Source organism: Taudactylus pleione, unplaced genomic scaffold (assembly GCF_031769625.1).
Source record: "Taudactylus pleione unplaced genomic scaffold, aTauple2 ptg000244l, whole genome shotgun sequence".
Taxonomy (NCBI): Eukaryota; Metazoa; Chordata; class Amphibia; order Anura; family Myobatrachidae; genus Taudactylus; species Taudactylus pleione.
The window spans coordinates 3,116,334-3,142,927 of NW_028284646.1; the positions used below are offsets into that span (position 1 = coordinate 3,116,334).

Genomic DNA, 26,594 nt, shown 5'->3' on the forward strand with positions numbered 1-26,594 from the left:
TGATGACAGTGGAGGGGGACCTGGTTCACGTCCATATACGTAGAGCACCCCAAGTTTGCCGGCAAACTACTTCAAACTGACTTACCTCCCGAAAAAGCCACTATTTGGAGGAACATCATGCAGTGCGGTAAGCACATGTGCATATGCATTTTGGAACTACCACTTGAGACTTATATCACTTAGGAGGATATCTGCATATATCTTACCTCCTCATATTTGGACTATCTTTAAAAGGATTCTAGTAACAGAGTAAAACGCATATTTAGCGTGTCTGTTCACCTATCTATCACTGTATCTGTTTTATGTTTTATGTTGTTAGTGAGTTTGTATAATTTTTTATTGGCTAAAGCCTATCTTACATTGCTCTATATCACCATACATAAGCATGCTTATGGTGTCTTAAAATAAACCATTTGTTTTAATACTAATTTGTGATTACTAATTCATTTGCCATATACGGAACCTATAGGAGGCGCCAGAGGATCTTTCTTTTTGGAAAGCTCGGAGAACCAGAGACAGGTCCTAGGCAGCCACAGGAGACACGAACAGTGACTGAACGTGGAGAACCCCTGGAAAAAGGTTTGCACGTCTGGGAGCAGCGCTATCTGCCTCCGGAAGAGAACGAATAAGGGCGAAACCTGGACCTGGAAAAGATACGGGATAGGTGGAAAGACCTGTGGTTAAAATCCCTAGTTGTACACCAAGAAAAGTAGGTACGCCAAACCCTGTGGGGTTCCTAGCCTGCAGCATGGTCCGAATGACCCTCCTGGAAAAACCTTTCACCCTTAGGATGGATGTCTCAAGAGCCACCCCGTCAGAGCAAGACGGGTCAAATCTAGATGGAAACACGGACCTTGAAACAGAAGATCAGGCCACAAAAGGTAGACGCAGGAGGTGCGTCTACGGAAAGGCCCAACAAATCTGGATACCACGCGTGTCAAGGCCAATCCAGTGCCACCAGGATCAACTTGCCACCCTCTAGCTTGAACTTGTGGAGAACCCGAGGAATCATTGAGATCCGAGGGAAACTGTATATCAGAGGGAAGTTCCAAGGACCCGCCAGGGCAACTACCAGGAGAACTTCTGGATCCCTGGTGCAGGAGCAGTATCTCGGCAGCTGATTGTGACAAGACACCATCATGTCTATGTCGAGCAGGCCCCAATGGCGAACTAGTAGTTGGAATACATCTGGATGCAGCGCCCACTCGCCTGCATGAACGTCCTGACGGCTTAGGAAGTCCGCTTCCCAATTCTGAACTCCCGAGATGAAGACTGTGGACAGTGCTTGAAAATGATGCTCCGCCCAAAGGAGAAATAGACTGACTTCATGCATGGCTCCTTGACTGCGAGTGCCGCCCTGGTGGTTTATGTAAGCCACTGCGGTTGCATTGTCTCACTGTACCTAGTCTTCCTTCTAGCACCCTGTTCTTGTCACAACCTGTGCAGTTCCTCTTTCCCTTCTGGGGTGTCACTCTCTGCACTGCTGCTGCTAGTACACTCAGCTGATGCAACAAACTGCTGAGATTAAACAGTTTGTGTGCTATAAGCACAAGAGCAGAGAGAGACACCCCAAGCAGGAAAGAGGAACTGCACAGGTTTCAACAGGTACAGGGTGCTAGAATGAATAATATGTACCTATACCGGACATCCGTGAAGGAGGTGCTGTGCCTGACACAGAGCCCTGTACACGGCACAAAGTTCCAGGATGTTGATGAAAAGCTGGATCTCCTGATGAGTACAATGACCCTGAAAGGTTAGCTAACATGTTACTGCCCAAACCCCCGAAGGCTTGCATCGGTGGTAAGTAGGACCCAGTCCTGGATCCAAAAGGGATGGCCTTTGTACAGATGTGAGCACTGGAGCCACCACAGTAGGGAGAAACATACCTCCTGGGGAAGAATAGGAGTCTGTGCCTTGATGTTCGGGCGAAACTTGATCCATCGTTTTAGAATGACGGTTTGAAGAGGCCAGGAGTGGAACTAACCGTACTCCACTATGTCGAACGTTGAGACCAATGACCCCATAATCTGCATGCACGAGTGTATAGACAACCAACGCTGGCTGAGAAAGGAGCGTATTCGGGTATGCAAGGTCAAGATCTTGTCCAGAGGGAAGAAGACTCTCTGAGCTCTGAATTCCAAAAAGGCTCCCAAGGTGTAGCATCACCTGGGACGGAGTTAGCGTGGATTTCCGTCACTTTATTATCCATTCATGTGACTGTAGAAGCTCCACTGTCAGTCAGATGTGATCCCTGAAAACTGACTGAGACTGGGCCAGAAGAAGCAAGTCGTCCAGGTAAGGCAAGATTCAGATGCCCTTGCGGCGAAGATGTGCTGCCATTACCGCCATGACCTTTGTGAACACACGAGGGGCTGTGGACAGACCAAAGGTTAACGACAAACTGATAATGGTTGGTTTGTACTGCAAACCTGAGGAAGTGTTGATAATTTGGCTCGTATAGGGATATGCAAATAGGCATCCTGGATAGCCAACGATGCCATAAAGTTCCCCGGTTCCAAGGCTATAATGATGGACCGTAGGGACCATGCAGAATTTGGAAATCCGTAGGAATTTGTTCAGGCATTTTAAAACTAGGATGGGTCGAAAAGAGCCACCCAGCTTCTGTACTAGAAACATATTGGCGTAAAAGCCTAACCCTCTCTCGGACGGACAGGAATATCAACGCCAGAGGCCATGAGAGAGTGAATAGACTTACTCGAGAGCTTCTGCATTTTCTGGCTGTGTAGGAAGGCTGGTGGAAAAGAACCGGGAAGGCAGACGCTGTCGAAATGTGAGAGCGTAGCCCTGAGACACAATGTCTCGGACCCAAGCGTCTGTCGTGGTCTGCATACATACTAACGAAAAGCGAAGAAGCCAGCCTCCGACTCGTCCCCCGGGAAGAGGCCCATCCTATCATGTGGCAGGCTTGTCAGCCGGACGTCTAGTGGACCAGTGTTGCTTGCCTCTGGGTTTGGAGCTTTTCGGGACCGAACCCTGGCTTCTAGGAAATGGCTAACCTCTGGCTTTGCCTTGCGGACGCAAGGAACTTGAGGCCGAAGCCCTAGGTCTGAGAGTGGCAAATGACGGTAAGAAAGCGGACTTGGGACATGATTCACTATGGATCGCTATTCTACTTATACGCACGCACCGCAGTTGCCAATATCAGCGGTGCTATTTAAATGTTTGCATTCACATTGCGATCGCATCCCGACATAAGGATGCCCACTTCCCCTAATTCACATCCGTATACAAAGGGGAACATAGTAAAACCAAATCTGTAACATCGGACCCATATGCACACTGGCACAAGCCCTGACCTTACTCAGAAATTGCTACCAGCCACGCACGCCATCAGTGCTTTGGCTGCTTATGGCCACACGGTGGCTAATTTATGCACGCCCCTGCAACAGTGTTGCAACACACTGGCATGCCTGCGTTCGACCGACCCACCCCCTACTCCGTCACCACCCACAAATGGCACTTCCTGTCAATCACTCTACTCTGGGTATGCGTGGCCTCAGCAATCACAGTTCCCAGCACAATTGCTAATTCGCGCCCTGCGATGCATACGCAGAGCACAAACATCGACCGATTGCGTGCGTATTAGCATCTGCGTTCCTTGCTGAATCAGGCCCTTAGACTGCTAACAAAGGGTCACTATCTTGTCCAATTTTGGACCAAACAAAAAGTCTCCTGAAGAGGGAAGGGCTTCCATGGCCTACTTGGTTCCGTGTCGGACTTCCAGGTGCGCAACCAGAGCGCTCTTCTGGCTGTCACTGCAGAAGCTGAAACCTTAGTCAAAATATCTGAATCTATGGCCACTCAGAAAGATAAGAAGCTGCCTCTTTAGCATGCGCAAACCAAGGACACCAGGTCCCCACTGTGCGTGTCTGAGGGGAGCCCATCCTCGAAAGCGTCTGCCCAGTGGCCGACAGCTTTAGACACTCAAGTTGATGCAAAGGCTTTAAGAGATGCAGTATTAGGAATAAGAAAGAGGGATGACCTAATTAGACGAGTAATATGGGCATCTACACAGGGAGGAGATTCCCACCTTGCCCCATCCACTCCTGGGAAAGCGCGAAAGGTAGCAAAGCGCTTGGAAACTCGAAAACACATACTAGGGTGAGTCCATGTCTACGCTAGGAGGTCTTCTAGCTGCGCTGAAGAACGGTTTTCTCTGCCTCTTAGATACAAGTGCCTTGGATCTGGGAGGTGGCTCAGAGTACTCCACTAGGAGAATGGACTTTACTGCTCTGATTAGAACATCTACGTCTACTGGAGACATAGCGTCCTCTGGTATGGAAGACATTTTAACGCCAGAAGTAACGGAAGCAATGGCCTTGCTATCAGAAGACACTTCGAAGTCTGAACCTCCCCGAGATAAAGAAGTAGCGCTCTTGCGTGCATTAGCCCTGAGTCTGGGAGTACTATTTTTATCTTGCATCTGCTGAAAGGACATGGACACCTGAGCTAACCCCTGGACCGATTGTGCAAAAGTCTGCATCCAGGGTGGCTCCACAATGGGAAGCTGCGGCACAGCAACAGGGGGTACTGGAACATTAGCTGTGTTAACCTGGACGCCCAAACCTGTGCTGGGCTGAATTCAATGGGCGCAGTCGTCTGTTATAGAGCCGCAAAGCAACTGACACAAAGGCCATTGTGCTCCGGATCCTGAGAAAAAATTACAGTAACACACTTCTTACATGTGCGAAATACTGTAGCGCCTATCTCCTTGGTAGTTTTATTTCTGGATATCCTGAGTCTCTCAGAAATTTCCACACACCAAAATAAATAAGTAAGTATATGTGTTAAGCAAAAAGGGTCTTTTATACAGTATATAGAGTAAATATACTGGGAGTTGTACTCACACATGCAAGGGATGTTCCCAGGTGACCAGTAACCACAGCAGATACAGAGATATAAGTACAACTACTTACTGTACATATACACAGACCACTCAATGAAGATATGTGGGCTAAGGATGCAAAACAAACCAGCCCAAAATAGCAGGAAGGAGCAATAAGTATAGCACAGCTGCTGGGAGCAGGCCATGACAGGAGACCGGAGCCCAGCTTGTCTCTCCAACACAGACTGGATATGAGGTAAAATGGCCCTCAGCGTTCAGGAGAAGAGAGGGGAGGATCTAGCCTGGGCTTGCTGGCCGCGGAGACAGAGCGCGTACCAGGGATGGGGGAGGGGCTAATAGAGCACCCCACCTCCCCTGTCTGGCTGAACCCCAGGGAACATGGCAACCACTAACAAGCAGCACCCTGCTCCATATAACATCCCTGGTAGTCAAGTGGGAAGCGCAGGAGACCAGGAGCCCCCACTACCAGCACCGCCAGAAGTCTCCTACTCTGGCGGTAGAAGCTGCAAACACGCGGTTCCCAGGGAGCCACCTTACCTGTTCCCCGCTGAGCGCCGGCTGCGGCTTTAGGAGGTTTTGGAGTCCGCGGCCAAAGTTACTGACCCAGTTGCCAGTGCTGTGGCGGCAGTGGGGGCGTCCTATAGGTCGCCTTACACTGTCCACTCAAGTAAAAACGAAGTAAAATGAATACATTAATTGCGGGAGACCACCTAAAGCAGCCCCTCTATAAACTGGGGCCCAGCTCCTACCGGCACCAAACTTATACTGAGGTACAGAGGAGAGGAGCCTAGGCTTGTGGGTAATTTTAATTAACTATTTGGTGCCCAGACTCTCCTCTGCAGGCTATACCCCAGTGTCATCCCTTTGCCCCCTAGTGGAGGAAGAAGAAATATTGGATTACTTTTATTCCAAAGTGTGAAATATTTCTGGAGTCAAACTACTCCAATAAAAGGTGTTTTTATTTATCTTGCAGAATTGCGGCTTCTTGTTTCTTTGCACGTAATCTATAATACTGGAGCACAGGAGGTAGAGCTGAAGTAGGGTGAAACTAATTGAATGGGATGAACATTGAAATCCTGGTCAAATATAAAGTAATCATTACAAGAAGGAATGCACAAACTATTAATCTGACTATGCAAAACCTATTTTAGGTGATCCTTAAGAGAGCTCAACCCCTCAGCCATGAAAAATGGCCTCTTAATTGAGAAAGCTAACGGTTTTCATTCTCATCCTTAACTTGTCAGCTGCCTTTGACACTTGACAACACTCTCCTTTCAGCCTCCCACTTTCTTGGGCTTGCTGACACTGCCCTCTCATGGCTGTCGTCCTACAAATTCTATTCGTTCCTTCCCTGTCTCTGTCTCAAACTCTACCCCCTCCCCAATCACTTTCTCCTTCTGTTTATGTTCTTCAAGACTCTTGTATTGGTCCTTCTGTTCACCTCCTCCCTTAGAGATCTCATCAGCATCTTCGGTATACAATGCCACCCCTCCTGACCTTTTCCTATCCACCCTCACGCCTCTCACTTCCTGGACTCCGAACATTTTCTTAAAACAACATTTTCTTTGATCAAGTCCACTGCCTGGGAGTAATCCCATCAAACAAGCACTCATGCCATCTCAAATTCCTGATGCTTTGACATCTGCAACATCTTCAGGATCAGACTCTTCCTCACCATGGAGGCCAGCAAATGTGTTATTCATGCCCTTCTGCACGCCTGTCACTCACTTTCTGTTTGCCCTTTTAAAGGCTCCTCCTTCCTAATATAGCAACCTGCTACACACAGCACTGTGGACACATAGTTAAATATAATGGGGTTGATGCAGAGTTGCGAGCAACTACGTTTTTACAGAGATTTTTCTATATTTTGCACTGCGCATGCTCCGTAGCTCAGAGTGCACATCTACAAGCGATACAGGGTTGGACATCTCAGTCGCATTTACACTTGCGGCTAAATGGGTGATGTCTAGTGAGGCCGTGCTTTGTTATGTAGATTGAACTGCAGGCTACTCACAAGCTCCGTCTGAGTTCAGAATGGACTTCTTGTACCAAGAATAAGGCTGTGCAAGTGATGGAAGGCTATGGAATCTAGGATAGGGTGGTGTGGTCGCATAGATGAAACAACTCCGCATGTGTGTCATGTTCCCGCTAGGCTGTTTTAGCGGGGTGCAGCGCCCTTCCAGATTTTAAAAGGGCAAAATGGACCTTGCTTTTTTAGCAGCACCCCGCTAAAAAAACCTGCCCTGAGGCTTCCCCCGCAGGTGGGAAAAGTTGCGGTGAACGATCACTGCCAGGTGAATAGATGGCGTGCACATGCGCATGGCATCTATTCAACGTAAGGGGAGAGCTTGGGGGAAGCCCAGTACCTCTGTAAGTGCTAGGCACTCCCCCAAGCATGACAAATTGGAGATGTGACAAGAACACATCCCCTCCCCGACCGACCACGCCACCTTTCTGGGAACTCTCACGCAGAGGCTTCGTGCCGCCACCTTCTGCGTCCTACCCGCAGTCTAGCGAGAACGCTACATGTGACTATACGTGTTTAGCTCTGTGCATGCAATGAAAGTACAACTATGAATCGGCCCCATTAATTTCAAGTTTTTATGTCATCTATATTTTTCAGCTCTCTAATATAAAGCCTTTACTTATATTAATGTAACAGTCACTTTATATGCTCTTTAAAGGAATATATTTTCATACACATGTACGCCCACAAAGGACACAATACTATTATTCTTGTGTGGAGTACCTGGCACAAATATAAAAGCCCTTGCAGACCAACGACAGTTGCTCTAATGATCGAAGATCAAGCTCACTGGAAACCACCCAGCGGAAAATATACATCAGCACCTCCATAGGGAGCACTAAGGCACACAGGAAGACAAACACAAAACATGTCATACTGCAGTATTTCATTTGCAAATGGTGTAGACAATAAAAGGTTTACAGCAAAGCATTGTTTTATCCATAGGTGAACACGATGATGAAGTGAAGCTTAATAAACAGTTCTAGATTAAAGTGCATTGCAGCCTTCACTGGTTAATAGGAAGTGCAAATGGGATCTCATTGTGTTATACAGTATATAAAACAAAATGCTGCTGGTCGGATTTATAGTGTATGTAATGCATGACACTACACACTCACTTACTACTCAGCAAGCACAAGAAACATTTTCATTATATTCTGAGAAAGGGAAGAACATGTTGGAGCACCCTATACTGTAATTTAAGATTTTAAGAAAGCCATTGAACAAGAAATATAAGAGAGCAAAACAAAAACACACCAGAGATATGAGTCTGGCTGACATCATACTCTGACTGGCACAATTTAAGTGAAGACTCTTGAAATGTCAGCTGTTGCTGGAAGTATGAGAATAGATCAGCCATCTTGCTGTCGTCATTGGCATCCTCCATGCTACAAGAAGAAATGTAATACAGATTATGGGGTTTATAAGCAAAACGCAATGTTTCCCTAGTAACATAATAGTAGGCATAAGCTGTTCCATACATAAAACTGTAAAAGAGGTGGTGTTACGTTTTCATTTTCTATGCTGTTCTGACATGAGCACCACCACCTATACTTCAGTGTTACAGAATAGTTTTCAGAAATGTGGGCCATGTTAAATATATATTTTATCATGCTGCTTTCCTGAATAAGAAAGGGAATATAGCGCTGCGGAACATGTGTGCGCTATATAAATAACTGGTAATAAATAAAACTACAAATAGCAATCAAAGTAAATAAGTTTAGAATTAAAAAAAATCTTAACTTTCTATGTATATTATTTGGACATATTAGATAATGTGCACATGGTTAAGTATTCCAGTCTCTCTCTTCTGTTTTGTTACCCGACATGTAAATACAAGGTTTCTCAAATACAGATCATTGATCATCTTTGTGGAGAAATGCTGGTACACATGACCATCTTCCCAAGCAGATGATGGTAGGAAGACATGGAAAATCCTGGTACCCAAAGAGCACACTTGTTTGAATGAGGGGATGCTCTTCTCACAAACTAGTTTCCCCCATATAAGGTATTGTCTGTGATCAGTGTAACTCATTACACTGCAGGAAATGGTAGATGTCCAGGGATCGGGTGGTGGATCGCCACACTAGTACAAACACACGTGGTGGCACCCTCATTTGAAAGAGAAGATTCCCCTCTTTTAAACAATAAACCTCTTAATCAGTTGCATGTGATCACCAGACAATTACACCACACACTGAAATTTCAATAAAAAAAATAAAAACACACATTTTGTGGCCATCTTGGGTAGATTTTTTTGTTTTACCATGTTAGAAGAACCAAAAAGGCTAATGGCATTTTCTGAACATTTTAAGTCTTCTGAAAAAAACAAGGTATCATTTTTGTGGCGACTGCATGAATTGTTTTTACCGATTTTGGTTGGGAATATGCCAAGTGCAAAAATGCTAAGACAGGCTCAGTACAGAGGTGAGAAAACACTCTGCAGTGTAGGGGTTAAGCCACAGCCATCTTTTATATTGCGGGCATCGCTTCAGCAAAAGGAATGCAAAACCCTGCTTTAAAATCACAATTGTAAATATTACACACAGTTGGATCTTGGTACATACAAATTTTTGCCAACTCCGTCACCATCCGGAGACCAGTTGTAGTTAATCTTAAACTCTATGTCGGGCACAAGCTGCATGGCTCGACGATAAAACTTGATGGCTGTAAAAATGCAAAAGAATAAAGAAACAGTAAATTTTAGTGAATACATAGAATGTGACAGCTCTTACCTATCCGTTTACAGAATTCATTTTGAACATGAAATGTTTCCTGAAACAAGAAACTTGTGTACACAAAAGCGAGGCTATAGAACTTTGACCTTAATACACACTTAATAAAATGACAGCAGCATGAGCTGCTCCCTCACAGTCACGTGGCTTAGGCCGTAGGTGTTTATCACAATGCACGAGTCTCAGCTAGCAAGACAGAAGGCCTCCTCCTCTTTTCTTTTTGCAAAAGTATTTTATAGTGGCTCGTGAAATGGTTAAAAGCAGTTGCAAGAATGCTGACAGAAATCAAGGTATGTTACAATAGGGTGTTGTCCAGTAGGTAAGACTACAGTTAAAGATGAAAAAAAAAAAAAAAAAAAGTGTTGAATAATAATAATAATAATTAAAAAAAAAAATACAACATCTGGGAAAGCAAAAAATTAAATTTACTTAAACAAAATCAGGAAAAGGGTAGCGCACCTAGGGGTAAAATGGGAGGGGCGTGGGGAAGTGTGCGTGTATAGTCTAATGGGGTAGTGTAGGTATGTAAATGATGAGGCAAACAATGTAAGTTGATTACAACCTGTTTTATTGTGTGGGGCACAATGCTTCCCTAGGTTGATCCGTGTTACGGGTTTGAGGGTGGGTGAATGGCTCTGTGCAATCCTAGGTCAAGGAGTGGGTGGACCCTTTTAGGGGGCTCCTTTCAGTGCGGTCCTTACTCCTGCACGTCCCCTTGCTGGACCTTTGGTCTACAGTTTTACTGGGACCTGGATGTATGCGTTTTTAAGGAAGTCCAGTACAGTAGCAGTAGGCGGCGTCCCGCACTATTGTTACAGTTAAACCTACCGGTAGGTGGAGGGATGTTGCTGGTTTGGTGCAGCGTTGGTTCTGCTCCCCGCTGTGGGCCAGGTGGTTCGTGAAAACTCTGCGAGCCCGCAGGGTGTCTGGTGCACGGGCGCCAGTCACTGTTCTGCTCTGTAGGTCGGTGTGATGCGGAGGTCCGCGTTGTGGTTCTGCCCCACAGTCCCGTGGGGTCAGTGGTGTTGTTGAGTGTACTGCCTGGAGGGCAGGGGATCGCGTGGTTCTGCAGCGATGGTGTGTGGGGGAAATGAGTTCACCAACGCGTTTCGGCCAGTAGCCTTCATCAAGGAGATACTGATGGGTGAAAAGGGATTGTGCTATATAGGTGGAGGGTGGGTCTGTGGGTGATCACATGTGGCTGTGTAGCCTGTCACAGTGGAGGTGGTAATGTGAAATGGCTGCAGGTGGGGGGGGGGGGGGGGGAGGGCGGGCGATGTTGTAGTTAGGCGATTGGCATGCCTGTTTGGCCAACAACATTGTGTGTACTACAGCTGGGAATGCGATACCTGTAGGGAGGAGGTGTGCGCACGCTGATGATAGCTCTGATCGCGCGCTGTGTGTGTGCCACGTGGGTTATGGCGGGGCCGGGCTGGACGGAGGGTTAGCGTTACCATGGGAACGCGTGTCACGACGAAATCCCCGTCTGACGTCATGGTCACATGTGGATGTGGAGTCCTATGGGGACTGAGCGCTGCGCTGCTAAGTGGGTTCATGTGGTGTGGGTGGCCTGACGTCACCGGTGACTATCGTGCTGCGGGATTCCCAACAGCTGCTATGGTCACATAGTGCAGGTGGTCCTATCAGGGGGAGGCTTGGGTTGACTGGTCTGGTTGCCATGGTGACCCGTGGCTAGTCGGGCATAGTGTTTTGGTCGCGGGAATGGATCCAAAATGTGCGTTAATGCGGTGTTTACTGTAGGGGATTGGGTGCGAGTGGCTGGGGTGTATGTGTTAAAGCGGTGTGTGTTGCTGGGGATAAGTACGTAGGAGGTCACTTTTATGATTGTCTTGGTATGTATTGCCTGCACAGTGGTGTGGATCATAAATGGGGAGGCAGGCGTCGGGTGCCCTTGTGGTTAAGGTGCATGATGGTCTAGTTCTGTGTCACGTGCACGGTTGGTGCTGTGTCCTGTGTTGTTGGTGATGACCGGCGGGTGGTGGGATGCCATCGTATGGGGGTGCGTGGGATCTGGGGCTGGGGGGGGTGTCCTTGTTGGTGTGTGTGTATATAGCATAATGAGGGATTGTGTGTGTGTGCAGCGGGAACTCTTGTTCTGGATGGGGTTGATGGGTGTTATTTGCTATGCGTGTCATGTGTGTGTGTCTGGGGAACTGCATGTTAGTGTGGGATCAGTGTGATGTCATGTGGGTGCCTGGGTGTGGTGTTGTTGGGCAGTGTGATTTGTTCCATAGTGTATGGTGTGCGCTGGTGCATGCTGTGTGGGTGCGTTGGGTGGATCATTTGAGGGGGGGTGTCTGTACGGGTGTGTGTTTACGTGTGCATCGGATTCTGCTTGGTAATGGGTAGTCTGCGTCATGGATGGTGCTTATCCTTACAGGTTGGGGTCTACTTGGCTATGACGGATTTGATTTCATTGTCGATGTTCAGGCCGTGTGGTGTGAATGTTTGCATGGTGAATATCCATTTCAATTCTTCTTTGTTAAGTCTCTTCAGTATGTCACCCCCTCTCCAATTGTTGCCAAGTGCTTTGATGCCTATAAATCTCATGCCCTGGGTGCTGCTGGCATGTTTCTCCTGGAAGTGTAAAGGGACATTGTGTGTGTCAGTTTTGTTTTTGATGCCTCTGATGTGTTCTGTTATTCTTGCTTTGAGTGGTCTTATGGTGCGTCCTATGTACTGTCGGTTACACGGACATTGTAGCATGTATATCACGTGACTGGTGTTGCATGTAATGTGTTCCTGGATGTCGTAGGTATTCCCTGTCTGTGATGAGGTGAATGTGGTGGTAGGTTTAGTGCTCCTGTGTCCTAAAGTCCGGCAGTTGGTGCACATGCCGCAGTGGTAGAAGCCTTTTTTCAGGGGTTGGTGATCCAGGGTGATTTGTGTCAGTGATGTTGGGGGTATGTGGTTGCGAACTAGTTTGTCTTTGATGTTTGGGGCCTTGCGGTATATTACTTTGGGGTATGTGGGGAGTACCGTGGCCAATGTTTCGTCTTTGAGTAACAGGTTCCAGTGTTTTTATCTGTTTTATCCTCGTGGCGCTAGTGTTGTATTGCGTTATGAATGGTATGTTGTCCATGCGTTGTGATTTGTTGTCCTTGTACTGCAGTAGGGGTGAACGCTCTTCAGTGCCTATCTTGATCAGAGTCTCCTGGACTGCTTTGCTGTCGTAATTTTTGGCTATGAATTGTTCCTTCATTTTGTCTCCTTGTTCGTAATAGTCTAAGTCTGGTGCAGTTACGTCTAATACGTTTGAATTGGCTGGTGGGTACGTTTTGGAGCCAATTTGGCTGAAAGCCACTCTCAGAGAGGATGAAGCTATTTATGTCTAACTGTTTCTGGAAAGTTTTTGTGTGTATCTTGTGTTCGTCGATGAAGATGTGCAAGTCCAGGAAATTATCTGTTTTACTGAATTGTGTGGTGAAATGCAGGTGTCTGTCATTGTCATTGATGTGGGCTAAGGAGTCTGTGAGGGTGTTGAGGTGTCCTTTCCAGATGCAGAATACATCGTCTATGTACCTCGTCCATAGAACCAGATTCTTCCCTAAGTTATGCCCTGTGGCAGTTGGGGCAAAACTCAGGCGTTCCCTGGCATTAATATGTGTCATTAAGATCCTTGATGATGATCGAAACTTTCTCGGGATGGGTTACAGTTGGACCAGCCCAGACCTACTTATCTTGGTGAAGCATATCAAGGATAATAAATTTGACTTGTTAGTGTAGTAGGTGGCGCTAGAGTCACAGCGTGAATGTCTTGAGCTTGGTCCTCACACAAGCTATTTCCTTAATGCCTTCGGATTCAGCTTTACTTGACTCTACAATTTTGTCCATAGCCGTTGTGCCAGGCACATACTATGGGTCCAGCTTTGGGACACAGATTGGAGTCCCAGAGGTTTTGCAAAATCCTACTGTGGATTTGAAATCGGTTTGGATCTAATGGTGCATACACACGGTCAGATTTTTCTTCAGATCTGAACGATAAAGATTTTAAAAATCGTTCAATCGTTCATATCTGAAGGAAAATCTGACATGTCTGAACGATGAACGATGCGCGTCCCCGATGGTCAGATAACGATATCTGACATCTGATATGTTTGCAGTCAGTTTTGAACGATTTCAATCATTTTAATGCAGTCAAAAATCGTTCATAGGGCCTGATTCAGAGCTGAACGCTCTGACCAGAGCGCTCGCTCTGAATCAAGGCCCTCCTCCATGAAAATGGAGCGGCCTCCTGGCCGCTCGTATAGCTGTGGGTGACCACCCACAGGATATGCGAGCGGCCAAAAAGATGGTCACGATCATCTTGACCATCGCGATCATTGGACTTGCGACGGAGACCCTGCAGTAGGGTCTCCCTGCCACAAGCCCTGGAGTGATTTTGGCTCTATCAGAGTCAAAATCACTCCCACTGACATCACTAGTGATGTCAGTGGGGCCAGCTTCAGACTGCGACTGCGACTCCGTCTGGCCGGCACGCCCACCAAAGGGGGCATGCTGTCAATCAACATCGACAGCACGCCCCCTTTGGTGCGAGACCCGGAGCGATGGAAAGCCCGTCGCTCCCCGGGTCTCGCGCATGCGCACGATGGTGCTCCCTCCGTCGTGCGCATGCGCAGTGGGAAACATCGACCCGCTTGCGATCGTACTGACGCTCACGAGCGGGTCTGAATGACCCCCATAGTTCAAATCGTTCATCTGACAAATCTGACCGTGTGTATGCACCTTTAGATGGAGTTTGCATTTGTTTGACTAATGGAGGATAGAGCACTTTTCTTCAGGTAAGCATGTGTGATATTCTGTAATTTTCATGGCCCCTTTTCCATCTGCAAGTGGTGGACCACAAAAAAGAAGAGAAACCTATGCAGCTGAGAATCCTATGTACTATAAGAGTACCTGACGGGTTTCTCCCTCTGCATGTTCCTGCTGTTGCGGGTGCCAGTCTTCGATGAAGGACAGGTGGAAGCTACTTAAGATCTGAGGGCAACAGGCATCATAGAGAGAAAATGTTATAGGCGTCCAAGGGCTCTGCCCTGATGATTTTTGGAGAGAAGCAGAACAATTTTTGTACCTGAAATCCTTGCACACCAGTTAGGATAAACATTTTTTATCTTTAGCTTCCAAACTGGTAGGGACAATGGGATGCTCAATGCTGGATTCTCCATTTGGCCTGTACATGGCGACAGGAGTCTTCAAAATGTTCATAATGGCTGCTTTATCACTTATTGTGCCTCTATGAAGACTCTGGTCTTTCCTACACAGGACTGCCCAGATACTGGAACAGCATTTGTAGATTTTTAAATTCAAAACGTGGTGATGGATGGTGTCTCTAGGGGTATCTAGATTGAAGATCAACAGTCAATAGGTAGATACCAGATGGTCAACAATAGGTCGACATGGTCAAAGGGACAAAGTGGTGACTGACAAATGGTTGACAGTGCAGAATGTCAACAGAGTTAAAACATCAACAATTTTTAAGGTTAAGGGGCCTATCCAGTAGGCGACCTGAAAAACTGAACGTTTAGTGTTCAGTCCTTCAGGTGGCCGGGTGTGCCCGCACTGAACAGCGTTCACTGAACGTCATTCAGTGCTGGAGACCGACCTCCTATCTGTAAACATGTAAACCTGACGATCATCGTTAAGTTGATGAGCATGTTCCACAGATAGTCGGGGTCGGCAAGGACCCAGCGTGCATGCGCATCGCTGGTCCTTGCCGGCTATCCATTTGATTACTTTCTGAACGTTCCGACCAAAACCTCCTGGTTTTGGTCGGATCGTTCAAAAAGTCGTCTAATGGATAGGCTCCTTTAGGCTTAGGATACCTGAGGGGACAGTTAGGTTTAGGCACTAGGGGGAGGATTAAGGTTAAATAATAATAACTTAAAAAAAAAAAAAATTGTACCATTTGAACCTGTCAACCTTTTAACTCTGTCGACTATTTGTTAGTCGATCTTTTGGTCAAAAGGTCAACCTATTGCTTGTCGATCTATTATACCACATCCATTTCTAGGCCTAGTCTTCGATACCAGGGTGCAGAAGGTCTTTCATCTGGAAGACGCGATTCAGACACTTGGTTGGGAGGATTCTGGCTCTCCATACCCCATTTGCTATCTTCTGTCTGCAGCTGAAGTGGTTTAGTCTGCCATGTGCAAGGTTTCAGAGATGAGGAGTGGTGATGTTGCACCTTCGATTACAAGTTCATTGGACAAGGATGGGGTGCAGCACCTCCATCAATTTTCTAAAGTTTGGAATTATTCTGTAAACTCTGAAAGGGGACCATTTTTTGCTACAGGGACAGGACCATTTGTATCAAAGCAACATCATGGCCATGATCCAGGAGTAATAAGCACTCTCCTGAGTCCCGACATGTGCACAGCGCATGTAGAGAAAAATATTAACATGGTACATTCCGGTTGTGTAAAAGTGGTGCAGAATTTTTGTTACACAGGTGTACTGGACTCCAGTGCGCCTTTGCTAAGCTTGGACGGCTGACCTCTACCTCCTGCACTAAATGTGGTACTTACTGTATGATGCAGACTTGGCATTTGCTATGATCGTGTCCGCAGGTGTTGGAAGTTTTGGTCTAATGTCGTACAATGTGTCGGTGAGACTGGGATTAGGATTGAGCCACAAGGAATTCTAAATCAATATTTACGACTCTGGCTAACATTAGGAGAACAGTGACACAAAGTCCTTATTGCTAGATGTTGGATGGCTCCACAGGTTTCATCTTTATCCACTTGGCTTCGATTAGTGAATGGCACTGTCTCACATGAACGTAAAATGTCCGCCAAATTTGATAAAGTGTGGTTTCTCTGGCAGTCCTCTAGCTGTGCCTTGAAACTGAAGCATATCACGGTTTAATTTTCCCCAGGTCTCCCCACTGCCTCTTATGTTGCATATACTATGTTTTGATCATATGCATGAACAGTCTTATATTCATATGTACTGTCTCAAGTTCTATTCTGATGCTGTCTTACATCACTGTTCATGCAAAATGTTAATTATGCTTAGATATACAGTCGAGCCAGGATAAGTGGGAAACCTCTATTACTGGGACTAATTGTGAGGTCCTGACATTTTTGCACCAAAAAACCTGTTAGCGAGACAGTCAAATCTCTTTAACTAAGACTGATTTTTCTCGATTATTAGGAATAATCACCTCTATAACCAAGACGATTGCTGTTAGGACCTCTTTAAGAGAGATTAGTGCAGTTTATTAACCTCTATAATGAGACAACCGCATTTAGAACCTCTGTAACTGGGATTAGTACAGGTTTTGACAAGTCTCTATGTCTGTACCTGGACTTACAGGGATGAGAACCTCTATAAAGAGAGAAACTTCTTGAACCTGGATAAGTGAGAAACTTTATAAACGAGATACCTCTTTAAGGGAGACGTGCCATCCCTTGAGATCCCACTTATCCATGTTCGACTGTATTTTCTGCTATGTTGTTGCGTTTTTGTACTTTGTTTTATTTTATGTGTTTGCTATTGAAAGATTTTCAATAAAACTACCTTATTAAAATAAAAAATTTGATGCACAATTTTTCAGAAACCATGCCATTCTCCCAGGTGAATGGTCACTTCATCTGGGGGTATCAGAGATTGGCTCAGCCGAAGTTCATCTACAGGCCTCCTGGAACATCTACAAGGTGCCCACATTCTGCAACAGGACCAAGGCTCTGCTGGCATACCTTGTGGATTCCATGACTGTTCCTTGTAACTTCAGGTTGGTCTTCTTTATTCCCTCAATTTCTGTGCTCAGTCGAGTCCTCAGAAAACCCATTAGATTTGGGGTCCCAGTGATCCTTGTGGCCCCGGACTGGACAGGAAGGCCAACATTTAGTTTTGGGACAGGCCCATATTGTAGGTTTCCTCTACAGGAATATCTTAAAGGCACCGGGTCTATTTCTATGCAAGGACCTTCATCGTCTGAATTTCATGGTGAGGCTATTGCAGTAACAACCTTGAGGACCTAGCAACTGTCTGGGGTTGTCATTCAATTTAGGCTGACAGCTCAAAAGCCTTTTTCTGCATAAAATTATCATTGCTTGCGGAAGACTGATAAGGTTTGTTACTTATGCTGGAGATTCCTCTCATTCTGCTTTGCATTTTCTTCATAACAGACTGGATAGTGGTCTTCCATTTTTTTTTTTTTTAAGGCTGTGAGAGACTTACTTGGTCCGCTAGTAGTATAAAGGGCCTGGACTCACATGCATGGGCAAAAGTGCTTAATAACATGCTGCCGAGGGATGAAGCAAATGCTGCTTACCTAATTAAAGCTCTCCTCCTCCTGTGAAAAGTTCCATAAGCGGCTATATACATATAACAAAAAAGTACCATGCTGGTGATCGGAGACTGCTAGTTTGTGTTCTCACTAAACAGTGGATCTGCGTTCATTTATACACAGTAAAAGGAAAAGATCCTGTTTTCTTCAAACTGTTTTGGTTCAACTTTATCTTTTCCTATAAAGGATCATCTGTGGTTACACAAAAGTACCATACTGCTGATGAACAGAGATTGCTATAAAAGACAGCTCACATTTGTGTTTTTTATCTGGATATTCAGTGTACTTAATTATAAAGGGACTTAATTACATTTCCTGCTACAAAAACAAGCTTCTATTGGAAAGTGAATTGCTACATAATTCCAGATATTGGATACTAACAACTTAAATTGGTTTTTCATGCTGATATTGCTACATAGAGCTCTATTTACTACAATCCGCATTTAGAATGCAGATTGTAGTGTGATATTATCGACTGAATTCGAATTGCAAATTCAGTCAATATCACAGGGATTTACTAAAAATTCCTTGCAGGATTAGAGCTTGCGATAAAGCTGTCCCTGTGAATCCCCTCCGCACATATATAACGGTATCTTTCGCAAAAATACAAGTACCCGCGCCGGACACCGTTAAGCCCCGCCCCCCGCGATCGCGACACCTCACCCCCCTTAATTGCACTTGGCTCCAGTGATGTCCTCCATGGCTCCAGTCAGCTGGTCTTCCATCCTGCACTGGGACCCGGTCAGCTGATGACTGGGTCCCAGTGCAGGATGGGAGACCAGCTAACCGGAGGGAGGACATCACCAGAGCCCCGATCTCCGTTCCCTGGACTCTGGTAAGTTATATTATTTACTATTTTTTTTTTTTTTAGCAGTGTGGTCTATTTAGACCACACAGCTGATCACTGGGGCCAGCTCCGGGCTCTGCACTGCCTGGTAACGCCACCTCCAGGTAACGTTATTCTCACAGGGCTTCCCCCGGTATTTTTTCACAATTTATTTTTAGTAACTTGCAGACAGATCGCATTTCCCATTACAATTATGGGAAATGCGATCCGATTACTAAAAATGTTTGATAATTAGGGCTTGGAGTAGAATTTTACGAATTCTACTCCAATTGCCCTTTAGTAACTTTAGGTGATACTAAAGTAATGTGAAAACGGTGTGCAAACACCCTTTTCACTTTATTTTAGTAAAAATAATGAAAATAAATAGAGCCCATAGTAGTGTAAGCTGTGTTATAAGGATTTAACACACGGTCTTGTAACGAGGAGCTTTCTCTGTGCATTTTTAGTTTCTTGGCAGGGTTACTGTTTAGTGTATGTGAAATATTTTTATTGTATGATGTGATTTTATGTGAATTAAAATATTGGTATATGCCATCTAAATGTGTATTAATTGACAGTGCCTTAAATACTTGTTTTTTATTCTGTTGATTTAGTGGGGGGTATAATTCAGACATTGGCTTCAAAGGTTGCAGTCAATGTATATTTCATATTTAATATCATATATCTGGTAGGCTAAGCGCCAGTTTTTTTCCATTATTTCTTTCATCTTTTTTAACTGCTTAAATCATACTTCTGAGGCTTCATTGAGTAGGAGGTGCCACAAACTCATCTCAATAAAAGCATCCGGATTGTTTTTATTTTTTGTGTTAATAAATTCTCACAATTTTTACAGTGCAACTCTTTACCTTCCATGAACAGTGGAAGCAATTATCCACACCAGCACCTATTGTTGGTCAGCAGTGGGTAGTTAAGAGGACCAGCTCCAGTTTTGTCACATGATGGTTCAGTTGTGCTACTGAAGTCACTTTAGGAATCCATGTATACAGGGTTTATTCATAAACATAAATATTAAAAGGGATAATTTACATGGACTTCAATTAGTCCTGCAATCTCAACTGACTGGAAGCAGTAACAATAAGCTATCTCAAAGCAAGTAATGCTGTTCACTATATACTGAGAACTGGATATGGTCAGAACACAGACATTCAGAAGGCCGACAGGTTTTCAACGTTGACATGAACTGTAGGTCGACAACGAATATGTTGACATTAATAAATGTTGCACTGGTTAAAATGTTCATAATGTCGACACCTGAATGTAAACATGCAGTTTTTTTTTTCTTATTGTTAGGGTTAGGCCTAGGTTGAAAGAAGCAAAAAAAACGTGTATGTCGACATGCTAAATGTAAACATTTTAACCATGTCGACATATGGGTTGTTGACCTAAAGTCCATGTCAACCTTCAGAATCTATCAACCTTCTGAATGTCAACCTCTTATACCACACCCACTGAGAACAAAGAATTGTATAATATGGCTGATTCAGTAGATTTTGCTGCTAGTAAGCATGTATTTTCATTCATTATATGCTATAATTCAAAGGACACAGTCAACAATTCTAGATTTGTTTTCTGATAAATCAAAATGATGTTTGCTAAATGATGAAATAATTATTGAATGGCTGGGCGATTTAGAAGAACCATGTAGGCAGAGCGCCTATCTTTTTTTATATAGACCCAAGAAATGATGAAAAGTTGGTGACAACATGGATGTAAATTACTCATGAAAAAGTGCACTCAAAAATAGCGGCTATAAGTACACCTCTTGAGATGCGTTTGGCTCCGCAACAGCATCACGCACACCTTTCTATGATAAGTCATCATCACATTGTAAACATGCCCTTACTATGCGCTTTGCCTACATCAGACTGCCCCTTCCCTCCCATTGTAAGACGGTACAAGTTCCAGATACCTAAAATTGAGTGTTGGCACATATGAGCGTGTTCTTTTTGTGGGCAATACCCAGTGTGAATTTGCAAACTGGCATATGTTCAGCATAAGGCCTGTAGTATTTAAAAAGCACAAGCTGACAACAGGATTTGTCTGGCAAGTTTCATACCATTTCATTCATTCCCCATTTCCAATGTAACAAACAGTGGTTACATAAATGTAAAAAAAAAAAAAATACCTTCATAGAGTGCCCCATTTTGTTCTTGTTCTGCAGCTTGAAGAAAAAGTTCTCTTGCCTGGATGGGAAGGAGGTGGATCAAAACATTAAAGTTTATAGTTCAGTTAAGAGGCACCAGAGACTAGCATTAGGAAGAACACTACAGGGTAACACTGCATCATGCAAATGCTGTACCAAAGAAAAGTAGACTTTATTGTCTTGAAAAATCTATTTTGGGTGGAGTTTATAAGATAGAAAACAACCCTAATATACGAATGCATGCCCACGGAATTGAAGTAAATAAGCAAAATAAAAGAATTGATACCACACCTCTCACAAGAAAAGGAATGTACCAATGAAATCTCACAATTACCTTCTCCTCCTTTGCCAATTCTTGCTTTGCTTTGGTATCTGAGGCCTTTCCAACAGGCCCTCTTACAGCTCCTTTGCGGAGCGGAGTCTCTGTCCCTGAAGAACTTACTCCTGGAGCAAGTTCAGACATCCAACGAGCTCGGAACACCTGTAGCTCTTCCTGATAGGCCATGCATGTGGGAGGATAAAAATAAACAGGTCATTATATATTATTGCCATTTATTAGCTAGGAGCTATGTGCATGTACTTCCAAGAGTCACAAAGAGATCTATTACTTCACATTTAAGGGTTTGATTGCGAGTTAGACACAAGTGCAAATGCAGACGCATCTAGTGAGTTTTAGCAAATTGCACATGTGCAGCACCTTGTACCCACATCTTGGGTGTTTCTGGGCATCAGCTGGGCAGCTACCTTGCGAATGCACCCAAGGCATCCATTTCATAGGTGTGTCTTGAACATGTAACCACAGTCCTGTGTTATTCTGAGTCATGCATAAAGCGGGACATACATCTATGGCCCAGATTCCCTATTCTGCCGATAAGCTGCAATCGATGATCAGTGATCCATCTGCAGAAATTAAACATGTTAGAGATCCGGGACTTGCTGCTTTAGACCATCTTTGGGTCAGGATCGGGGAATCAAGATTGTTCAACATGTTGAATATCCCCAATTCCCCAACCCTGCCATCGGCAGAACGGACAATTGCCGCGATAGCTGCTAGATGTATGGGCCCCTTAAGGTAGTAAGTATGGCTGCTGTGACTGTCTGCTTTTGCAGCTTCAATGCATCAGATTCAGAATGAACAAATGTTAAAATAATTATGTATAACTAGTATACAAGAAAAAATAAGGAGTTTATGTCAGAGTTTCTCAAACTCTGTCCTCAAGGCACCCTAACAGTCCAGGTTTTAAGGATATCCATGCTTGACCACAGGTGACTTAATAAGTACCTCATTCAATTTGATTTAACCACCTGTGCTCAACCATGGATCTCTCAAAAACCTGAACTGTTGGGGTGCCTTGAGATCTGCGTTTGGGAACCTCTGATTTATGCTGATCCTAAAGCAGACCTGTCTCTGACTACACAGTGAAGAAATCATTTTGTGGTCAAAACCAGTATGCGGTGTCTTGAGCTTGATACACACCTATACAATCACACATTCGATGCGACGGTTCGATCGACAATACTCCCGTTCGGAAGTGCCGATCACAGTCCAGATATGCGAGCGCACACATATACAATCCAATGTGCAACCTTCAATCTCGCGCTGCCGAAATATCGCAAGGAAATGGATTGTACCAGCGTACACATTATCCAGATTTCAGGCTGTGCTCACAGTGGGTGTACCTAAAATTAACATAATGGGCAGGAAGGGGATGTGATGAGACAAAAACATGCCTACGTAAACATTTTCAGAGCTCTTACGTCCGTTCGTTTCTGAAATTAAAGGATTAAGTATTAATCCTTAAGGTAAAGAATGTATGCTTGTGTCCACTATCAATTGCAGTACTACACACTCCAGCAAGTCAAGGCTTGCAGTATAGGTGGTGGGGTAAAGGTTAAAAAAAAAGGCAAATATGTACATGGAGAGGAGCGTGGCAAAGAATGCTTCCTGAACTTCCTAAGTTTAATTATGCACGCCCAGAGAGGCAGCCCCAGGTTTGGTGTACAATCGTAAGAATGGTCGCAAGAACGGTGGAAGGTGCACACACACAGCACTATCGGTACGACCAGACCCTGTCGAATCGGATGAAAATTAAACTGCACAGAAGATGCGATCCTCCGATTCGTCCTGTTTTCATCCGACAAAACAGGATCGAACGCACGTACACACTCTTTCAATATCGAAAGAACAACTCGAAATCGAAAGAACGGGCCGACGATTGTATAGGTGTGTACCCAACATTAATCTTTGAAAATCCATTGATGACAAAGTAGTATGGACTGTATTCTTATGAATACAGCAACCCACCAAAAGGATGGCTGCAGTGTTTAGGCAGTACTTCTGCTTTAAAGAACATCCAATTTATCTTTTTAAATAATGGTGCATAGACACGGTCAGATTTGTCAGATGAACGATTGAACAATCTGACCAACGTTTTGAACTGTGGGCCTGATTCAGAGCCGGACGCAATTAGCGCTCGCTCGTCCAGAAAATAGGGGTGGCTATTCAAATGAACCGTTCGCACTTTGCGGTCTGTTCACGCCTCTAGGTCTGAACGAGCGAACAAAACTTGCAGTCGTTTTTTGGAAAAATACGCCCCCTGGCCGCTCGCATCCTACGTCATGTCCGCTATTTATTAGATTAATCGAGTACATCGACCAGCGTATGAACTGCTCGCTATTCTTGTGGTTGGTTTTTCCTACCACAATCTTGCGAGCAGTTCTGGCTATAAAATAACCCAGTGACGTGGTCAATGACGCTGCTGTTTTAATTATGCACACCCATAAAACGCCCATTTTGACCCCTAAGCACGCCTGCGTTCTGATTTCCACTCCCCGTTTTCAAGCACATTCCCCTGTTACCACCCACATACGCCTCATTCTGTCACTCAAATTATCAGGCATTCGCTATTTTGCTAGCACATTAATTTTGACCGCACTGACTGGTTCGCGCATGCGTATAACGATCCGTACGCATGCGCAGTTGGGCAAACATCGCTCGGAGCGAACGAGCGGCCACTTACGAGCGGCTCTGAATCAGGCCCTATGAACGATTTTTGACTGCATTAAAATGACTGAAATCGTCCAAAACTGACTGCAAACACATCAGATGTCAGATATCGTTATCTGACTATCGGGAACGTGCATCATTCAAACATGTCAGATTTTCCTTCAGTTATGAACAATTTTTAAAATCATTATCGTTCAGATCTGAAGAAAAATCTGACCGTGTGTATGCACCATAACAATGTGTTCCATTGCAAACACGTAAATGTTTCAATTAAATGTAGCAATTTGTTTCAGCTCAACATAATTTACTTAAATTTTATCTTTTAGTCTGCAATCATCATCACTGAAAAAGCTAGACCTGTCCAGAGAAAACATAAAAATGTTATTGTAACCTTTAAGGCTGGGCAAATCCCAGAAGCCAGGTAGCCAATGCATGCAACAATAAGCAAAATGACTGTTGGGCCTAACTTCTTGGAGCCATTTCTATTACTGTCTATTGTTGCCCATCATCTCTGGCTCCTTAAAAGTTCAAGCTAGATCCTAGAAATCATTGAATGGCTCCAGAATTCAACATTATTTTCAGCCGCCCATTTTAATGGTTACCTATAACAGTAGTTATATTTAGTAGACATGGCCATACTACATGCCTTTATTCACCTAAATAATGACAGCACATTTAATGGATAATTCCACCTAACTTTATGAGGTCATTTTAACTAGGAGTGAGTAGGGTCCTGTGAGTCGTTCCCATTTGCAATTCAATTCCAAACTCGCATTGCATTTTCTGCAAATTCAGGTTGTTTGTGCTCACCTACCCTGTGCAGGTAAAAAAGTAGGTATAATCTTAATTTTAAGGTAAAAAATTTGGGACATAGTGCAGAACCTCTGGTACACCCATCCCAATGAATAATGGGTTTGGTATAAAAGACAGACAAGACGATGTCTAGACAGACAACAGACAGACTGCCTGCCGCCAGAGCTAGAGTGAACACTACCCCACTGTCTTGAGATCTGGTGTCCCCTAGTGGATTAAGGAGCAAAAAAAAAAAAAATCAGACATTTGACACCTTTTTAGAGCCTTTAGTACTTCCCTGATGCCATTCACAGCAATCAATATAGCAGTTGCCACTTTTTTGGTGTTCAAGGACGGTTTCTCCCAAATAGCTTTTTATACAAAAGTTACGCACCCTCGCTGTGAGTGCCTTGATTCGCCATTTTGTAACTGAATCTGTCATTTCTCAGGTGTGCAAGTTTTTATGAAAAGAGATCGCTTTCTCATACTCACTCCCAATTGAATTCACCCGAATATATTTTTTAATAGACTATCATAATAAAGATTAAGCCTAGTCCCAGACTAGTGAATGTCCTTTCTCAACACTTCTTGTGTGCCCAAACTTGACATGGTGTTGTGACAGTATAATGACCATTTGAAAACATTACCTGAGCAGCAGGAGTACCCTCTTCCTTTGTCAAACCAATAGTTTTACTTTGGATATTCCTCCCAAAACATAATTTTTAGTTTTGTGTGAAAGTCTTTAAAATTGTCCATCTCTACTCATTAAAAGTATTTCATGCACTTCAGCATTTGCACACGTTATACAAATTCCGAAGTCCATAAATATTGTGAGTGTGGGGGGAGATGAATACAAAGTCAATTAACCTGAAGATTTGTTTCTCCAGATCTTCTATTTTCCTCATCCTTCAGGATGACAGGATAACAATCGTCTTCACCTTCCGCCTGGTAATTAAATTAAAATTATTATTACTTCATCTCCATAAGATTAAGTTGATGTTTTCTATCTTATTTAAAAGAACAGTTAATCTGCTACATTAAGCCCACATCTTTATTAAAAGGAGAAGTTCTAATGCTGGGTACACACTAGACGATGTACTAATGATGGAATGATCATCTCAATTTCCCTTGAAGCCCAGAACAAACGATCTTTCAAATGACCAAACAATGTATCTTGCGTCGTTCGGCAGTTAAAATACATAACATTAACATAACTCCACGCCGTCCTAGGACATACACATTAGACCACAGGTCATAAAACTCGGTCCTCAGGACCTCAAACAGTGCATGTTTTCCAGGTCTCCTCACAGAATTACAAGTGAATTGATTAAATCCACCTCTAGTGCTTTTAAAATGTGTCAGTGAGTAATGAATACACCTGTGTATAATGTTCACTCTAGGTCCGGCGCAAGGCTGGGCGCCGTACCTAGAGAAAGGGCACTTCTGCACGAAAAAGGTGTGCGGCCAATGAAAAAGGCCATCTTTATTATGCATCCTCTTTTCGGCACTCCTGGGGCGTGCCCGGCCCTTACGAACATGCCGGGCAGCCCCCAAGCGCTGCGGTCACTGTGAATGGATGCCGGGCGCATTCTCCCCACTTGCTGGCACCAAAGAAATTATTATTAATACAAACCTCAGATACTGTCCCCACTTGCAGGCTACACAGAATATATTTTTTTTATACAGCTCCACAGATACTGTCCCCACAGATTTTTTTTTTTTGGGGGGGGAAACTGGAAAACTGGCACAGGGACTGGTAGAAATAGGCCAGTGTCTCCCCCAAGTCATTATGCCTTATGAAGTATTAAGGGGCCTATTCATTAGCAGATCTTTCCAAAAGATGAGGCAAAAGATAAATTGACCAAC

The 26,594-nt window shown here is 44.4% G+C and overlaps 1 protein-coding gene across 1 annotated transcript in view; it reads right to left on the reverse strand.

The window, feature by feature from the left end:
- The window catches only part of FBXO9 (F-box protein 9), a 55,544-nt gene that overhangs the window by 20,933 nt on the left and 8,017 nt on the right, over positions 1 to 26,594 (reverse strand). Inside the window, exons 2-6 of the mRNA XM_088479683.1 lie at positions 21,264 to 21,422; positions 20,912 to 20,969; positions 9,461 to 9,560; positions 8,151 to 8,281; positions 7,617 to 7,731 (exon numbers count right to left, since the gene is read on the reverse strand). Of these exons, the coding sequence (XP_088335809.1) occupies positions 7,617 to 7,731; positions 8,151 to 8,281; positions 9,461 to 9,560; positions 20,912 to 20,969; positions 21,264 to 21,422 (563 nt within the window). The remainder of the gene's footprint in view (positions 1 to 7,616; positions 7,732 to 8,150; positions 8,282 to 9,460; positions 9,561 to 20,911; positions 20,970 to 21,263; positions 21,423 to 26,594) is intronic.